The sequence below is a fragment of the Ipomoea nil genome, unplaced genomic scaffold, assembly GCF_001879475.1.
Source record: "Ipomoea nil cultivar Tokyo-kokei standard unplaced genomic scaffold, Asagao_1.1 scaffold1286, whole genome shotgun sequence".
In the NCBI taxonomy this organism is placed as follows: domain Eukaryota; kingdom Viridiplantae; phylum Streptophyta; class Magnoliopsida; order Solanales; family Convolvulaceae; genus Ipomoea; species Ipomoea nil.
The window spans coordinates 2,042,592-2,049,968 of record NW_017617714.1 but is presented as its reverse complement, the minus strand read 5'-3'; the positions used below and the strand labels follow the sequence as shown (position 1 = coordinate 2,049,968).

General features: G+C 33.7%; 1 protein-coding gene across 1 annotated transcript; it reads left to right on the top strand.

Annotated features, from left to right (window-relative positions):
* Window positions 1-4,542: 4,542 nt before the first annotated feature.
* On the top strand, window positions 4,543-5,799 carry LOC109184792 (VQ motif-containing protein 9-like). The gene has a single exon (XM_019334830.1). It carries the CDS (start codon window positions 4,604-4,606, stop codon window positions 5,555-5,557), a length of 954 nt encoding a protein of 317 aa, XP_019190375.1. The 5' UTR covers window positions 4,543-4,603; the 3' UTR covers window positions 5,558-5,799.
* Window positions 5,800-7,377: the final 1,578 nt, after the last annotated feature.

The window sequence follows — 7,377 nt, the reverse complement described above, 5'->3', positions numbered from 1 at the left end:
TATTCTAAGACAAAGTACGTTATTCTAACTTATAAAATACATTCTCTTACCTCAAAATGTTCATTATTTTTGAAAAAGATCGTGGATCTCGAATGCAAACGATTACTTAAAGGTTCCTACTTAATTTTAGCCAAATTATTAATCTGGATTAGCTACTGCATCTAAGTCAGAAAGATTAATAAATGAAAAGCGGGATAAAGAAAAGAACCAAGACACAAGAATTGATCACGCAGTCCGGAGCAATTCTCTCACGTCTGCGGAGCTACTCAACGTATGTCCAATCCACTAGATGATCACCAAAGATTACAAGGGTTGAAACAACATGTCCATACACACTATGACCCTAATTCTTCACACCAACTCAATCTTCATCATCTCCCTTGAATTGGTACGTTGCAAGCCAATAAGCCTTCAAGTTTCAATCACCATAAACATATATCACCAATAACAGAGTTTAAGAAATGATCACATAAAGCCTTCTTAAAGCACTCGTATAAGGTAAAATAATTTAGAGCAAGAGTCTCAATGTGAGCTTCCTTCTTCATGCCTTTATATAGTGAAAGAGTTGTAACCATCAAGTTCAAACTTTAGCTAGTGAAACTCCTCATAAAGTGGACTGCTATTTAATTTAAAAACTGCCTGAAAACTCAGTCCACTCAACTAAAATATGTTAAAAAAAATTTCACAAACTAATGTACACACTGACTCAAAGACTGACATAAATCCAGGGTTAACCATAGCAGCTTCTGTCGTAGGTTCAGACTATAAGAAAAGATCATAAAACAGTCTAAATAAACCAAATAAATCAAAATATGTTTTGACAAATAATTAGCTAATCTAATACCAGGAATATGTGTATCATTTGTACACTTACTATCTTAATACGTGCACGGAGCAAGAATTATTTATTTTATTTTAACATCAAAATGTGTGTACCATAATCTACCTTGCCTCACTTGTATTAGCCAACCAAATCGAAGAAAAGCTGAAGCACACACCCCAATTCATCAAAGCTCTGAAACCGGACATATTCTTCCTTTTCTCTGTCGACAACACCCTAAAAAACACCACCTAAAGCTCTTTTCAATCCAAATACTGGCACAAATTAATGTTATAATAATAATAATAATAATAATAATAATAATAATAATAATACTTTATCCTTTATATAATAAAGCTATATGATTTAGAAAATAATTAATGTTACAATTAATGCCACAACATCTTTTATTATAAAAAAAAAAAGCACAATATTTAAAAAATAAAATAGCTATATATTATATAATCATATAAAAAATATACTTTTGAAAAATAAAATAACTAAATATTATATAATCACATAAAAAATGCGTTCAATTAGAGTTTAAATTTACACATACAAAATTTGAAATTTGCTTTCTAAATGTAATTATCTTAGTTATTATTTGTATTGTGAAAATTATAATATAGATGAAATACAATTAAGAATAAATCAATGTAATTATGTAAATTATCTCTATAAGTTTATTTGAATATGCACATAATTAGAGATTATATTAACCATACAAAATTTTAATTTTAATTTTAATTTTAATTTTAATTTTAATTGTAATTTTGTATTCTATAAAAATAATAAATACTTGACCAATGGAAGCTCAAAAATATTATTATATTAAATAATTTAAAATATTTTAGTTTTTCTATTTTTTATTTATATTTATAATAACATAATTTTTTTCCGTACATCGCGCGGGTGAATTACTAGTAATAATAATAATGATAATAATATTTGTATATTCCATTTCTTTCATTTATACTTTATACTTTCATTATAATATATAAACAAACACATTGTGCTCACACTATTGGAAATTATTGAATTTCCGACCACCTGAAAGTGATCTTAAATCAAGTTAAAAATAAAAAGTAGTAGGAAATAGCAACAAATGGTTTTTCCGGATACCAAAAGTGATCGGAACAAGGCTTTCAGCTTGATTTAAGATCACTTTCAGGTGGTCGAAAATTTCAAAATTTCCAGTAGTGTCAGATGGCATGTAGTGACCTCTTCCATGTGGGAGGTCATGAGACAGTAATTAACTTGATTGACGTGAGTGATTGTGCACTCTTATCCCTAAAGACATCTCAGGACTTCTTGTGGTCTTAAAAAAAGACCCATATTTAAGTAGGCAAATTATACCATGGACCAAGGTCTACCTTGCATTGTCGACCTTGGTCCAAAAATAACCTTCAAATTCTGTACTTGCAATTGATACATTCTGTATCTGTAAACAAATGGAAGACACATCACATAGTAATTACAGACACATAACGTAATAACTACATACACATAAATTGTTAACTACATGTACAAAATATGTCAACTTCAGACATATAACATGTTAACCAACATTTATGTGTCTACCGTTCACATATTTTGTACATGCAATTAACAATTTATGTGTCCGTAGTTATGTCCTTTTAATTTGTTTACATGTACAAAAATTGTTAGCTGCAAGTACAGAATGTATTAATTGCAGACACATAATTTTTAGAGTAGGGTTCACAATACAATATGAACATTGGTCCATAGGTTATTATTTAATGAAAAATATTATGGCCCTGTTTGGTAAAATGGCTGTTAGCGGATAGCTGTTTGCTGTTAGCTGATTGTGTTAATTAGAGGGTATAAATAGTTGATAACATTAGCTGATTGTAGAAAAGTGTTTGGTAAATTAGCTGTTAGCTGATAGTTGTTTAGTATAATTTCTTTTCTAAAAAAGCTAATTGAAAAAGTTGCTTAGAATAGCTTTTTGAATTTTAGCCTTTTGGAGTTGCAAAAAGCTAATGAACCAAACATTTATATTGATGTTTTAACTAAATCAAACAATTAATAGTGGTCAAATAAGTCAAAATTGGCCTATAGGCCAATTTTTTACCAAACAGGGCCATTAATATTTTATCTAAATCAAACAATTAATAGTGGTCAAATAAGTCAAAATTAGCCTATAAACCAATTTTTTACCAAACAGGGCCATATATGAACTCCCACTTCTTATTTCTAACTTCTATTCTATCTCACAAATTTGTAATGTAAGCACTTTTTCTGAAGTCTACATAATGAAAATACTCTATCATTAAAATAAAATTAAGGACGAAATAAAATTAAGGAATACATGTAATAGAATTCTTATTGAATTGGTGAATCTCCACCACAATACATATATTCCGATGAATATAATGTTGGTATGATACACATGATATACCCTCCATTCTCTACCATAAAATGTGGGCAACATAATCCGTATTTGTCAGCCACTCATAATTTATTTCCCTTGTGATTGTGACACATAATTAATACAAATTTAATTAGTCAACTTGAAATGCTACTTACTCATGGATAATGAAAAACGATTTTCTTTTAACAAATGTGGAATAGGACACTGAGCTTATACTTTATGTAATTAGATCATTGAATTTAAAAAATATAGAATTATAAAATATTTGTAATTTAGACATTTTAATAACTTCTTTTAATACAATTTTAAGTTGGAAATATTTTAAAATTTTCATCACAACTAATATGACAGAAGAAATTGTAATTTTTAATACATACAATATAATTAATATGATTGGATTCTATCAAAAGAATATAAAAAAAAATCAAATTACACATATTTTACTTGTTTAATAGTTTAATTGCACACTTTTTAAATTTAATTGACTAATTGCACAAAAGACATAAATTCAGTGACATATTTAACATTTTTTTTTTCAATCAAATAAAAATAGTAAATAAATTTTTTTAGTTGATAAGAACATGTTACATTAACAAAGAATGAAAATAAAAAATAAAAAATACCACCAATATGCTAGTCACTTTCGTTCACTATAAAAATAGAAAAATTAATAAATGTAAATGAAAGTTATACCCTTCATTTATGTCCAACTTTTTTTTTTTTTTTTTTTGTATACATTATATTATTATTGAGTTGCACTAAACAATATTTTGATTAAAAATATTTCTACCGTCATAAATTTTGTTATCTTTTTTCCACTATTATTGACATGCATATGCATTCACCATATAAATTCTTATCTTTTTCCATGCTAATAATATAGAGACATTATATATTGGAGTATTATATAAGTTATTTCCTAAAATATATACATTAAATTTATAAAAAATAGTTGACACTACTACTACTATTATAATTATAATTATAATTATAATACAATAATATAAATATCTAAAATATGAGATTTTAATATAGAGCATTAATATTGAAAATCAATTTTTGCCTATCGCCCATAAAAAAACTAGTTGTATAGTACATGATGATATAATTTCATGAATCATAGGATACCATTACTGAAAGCAGCCTAAAATTTATTGAGAATATGAGAGTAAAGTTCATTTAAAAAAACAAAAAAAAAAAAAATCTTCAAAGTACCCTGTCGCTACAGTTAGCAGAAATTAATGCATGATAGCGGTACCCAAAAAAAAAAAAGCATAATTTTAGTGAGTGGTCACTTCCTCGGTCCATTCCATATGTATGTGAGTATGTGTGTATATATATATACACAGAGGAAGGTGAATTTTAGAGAGAGAGAGAGAGGGGGAAATATGGAGAGAGTGTATGATTCCTCCGGGGATGATAGTGGTGGCGGCGGCGGCGACTCTTCTTCTACTGCGGCGTATTTGAAGCATCTGAACAAGATTTCACATAAGATCTCTAAACCAATTCGGAAGCCCCCTGTTTATGAGATTCACACTGTTCAAAGCTCTCAGTTAGAGCCCCAGCAATCGCAGCCTGCCACGGCGGCGAATACGGTGGCTCAAAGCCTGCAGCAGCAGCAAGCGGCGGCGGCGCCTCAGCAGCAGCAGCAGCCGCCGGTTTATAACATAAACAAGAGTGATTTTCGCGACGTGGTTCAGAAGCTCACCGGATCTCCGGCGCACGAGCGGATGTCGACTCCGCCGCCGATTCACCAGCCCAAGCCGCCCAGTTCGAGGTTGCAGAGGATTCGCCCTCCGCCGCTGGTGCAAATAGGCAACCGCCCATCTCCGCTGTTGACCGTCGCCGGCCCTCCGCTCCTGCTTCCGGGCGGCGGCGGAGGGTTCGTCGGCGTTGGACTACGCCCTCCTCAACCCCAGCCTCTTTCCCCTCTTCCGCCGTTTCCCGCCGTACACGCGGCGGCCGAGTCGCCGATCTCCGCGTACATGAGGTTCCTCCACACCTCTTTCGCCGCCACCGCCGCTGACTCCGATTCCAAGCGCTTCTCCACCGGGCTTCCCCCGCTCGCCCCGCTTGCTTCGCCGCGATGGAACACCTTCGCTCCTCCTCTTCCTCCTCCTCCGCCACCACCTCAGCCATCATCCGCCGCAATCTTACCGCAATTTCCTGCTATGCCGTCTTCTCCACTGCCCTTTAGCTGCCTGCCGTCGCCGTCGCCGAGGTCTCCCTGCGCCTTGCTGTCACCAAATCTGCTGTTTTCACCGGCGGGTCAACTAGGGTTCCCGCAGCTCCCCCTGTCTCCGACGGTTCCTGTTTCTAGCCCAACCTGGAAAGGTATTTGAAGAATTCCAGTCCAATACAAAGAAAAGGTAAGATTTTTAGGGTTTAATTTGTTGAAATATACTACAGTAAAAGTAGTGGTAGAAGAAGAAGAAGATTGGAGGAAGGAACATGTACATTTATTTCCAAGGTGAAAAATGTTAAAATTTGACTCGCTCTATAGTTACTTTTGTTCTCTGTAAATGAATGAATGCTAATGATAGTGAATGAGAAAGATTAGATTTGTTCTTCTCAGTCAGTCAAACATTTTGTTATCTGAAGTTTATTGTTGTCATACTCTGCACCCAATACTTTCCGTTTGTAGTTGGTGGTTATGGAATTGTTGGGTCGATGTCGGTGAAGGGTTGTTTGTGGGATTTAGGTTAGTGCATAGTTGGATACCGTAACTCGGCTTTCGATTCATCCCGCATCATCTGCTCACTAAAAATGGCGGCTGTTGCAAAACCTTGGACGTGAATCCGGATGGGGCGACCATCGGTGCAAATCTTGGTGATAGTAGTAAATATGTTCAAAAGAAAAGTTTATTAATTAGTGACTAGGAGATTGTTGGACAGAGGTCAGTAAAGGGTTAAGTGAGTATCTATAAATGCTTGATCCTAAAAGCTTCTTCTAAGAAGTTGAATATAATAATGTTGTTTATGCTTGAGATTTGGTATGTATTAATGTTGTAAGGTGAAATGCCATTTGAATTATTTACTTGGGGCCAGCCTACAACAACTACTAAGGATGGAGAGGTATTAATTTTGTTGTTAACTATCATAAGCTCTTAGTCTTAGGTAACAAAAACAATGGTCAAAGTTATGTTGGTGGTGTTTTTGTCATGAATGAAAGCTTGATATGGGATAGATGTCTTTATTATTTAATAAAAGAAAGGGTGGGTATTTGTTGTTGTTGTATACTTTGGTGGTTTGATGTTTATATATGTTGAAAAAAAGTATAGCATAGCATAGCAGTTCAATCATTATCAAAGGACTGAGGTGGTTTGGTCTGTGGTGGTGTGATTGGTTCTTTTGTCAGTATATTTGTGCTTTTCTTAAAGCTATGTTGACTGGATTCACCTGCAAGTTGAGGAGAGTGGAACAAAAGTGCGCATCTAGCCCACCTTACCCTTTGTTTTCTTAGCTTTATTACACTTGTCTCCATATCTCTCTCAACTTGCACAACTTAGAAAAAAAAAAAAAAAAAAAAAAAAAAAAAAAAAAAAAAAACAGAAATGAGAATATCATTACTCAAGATCAATCTCCAAAACTTTATTACAAATAAACGGGAGAGGTTGGATAAACCATTCCCAACAATCAGACAATGAAATAGATTCCTTAGTAAGTAAGTGGGCAATTGTATTCGCTAAACAAATCTTCCTTTTCGGCCCTTGAAACAAATCTATGCTATCTATCGGACTAACTTTAAGTTTATTAGGAATAGAATGTTATCATCCGCGAACAATATGTAGATATTCTCGAGGTTTCTTGCGAAATCTGAATACCCCTAATGAGATTATTAGCTTCCCCTAGCTTGTTTGAGCATCATATCGGTTCAGCTACAATATAATGATAAATTGATATGGCGAGAGTGGATCCTTTTGTCGAATACCTCTTTCAAGTTTAACAGGCCAAATTAATCTCCTAACCATTACACATACAGAATACTAAGGGTGCTTTCTCCGATATAGAATAAAATTCAAATTGGCAGTCTTTTGGGACGCGGATGAGAAAGGCAAAGGCGTCACACTGGAGTCGTGGCTCTCCAGAGACACTTTATATTGGAGTAAAGGCGTCACCCTAGGAGCCGTGTTATGCCTGGCATAATACGACTTTCCAGGAGC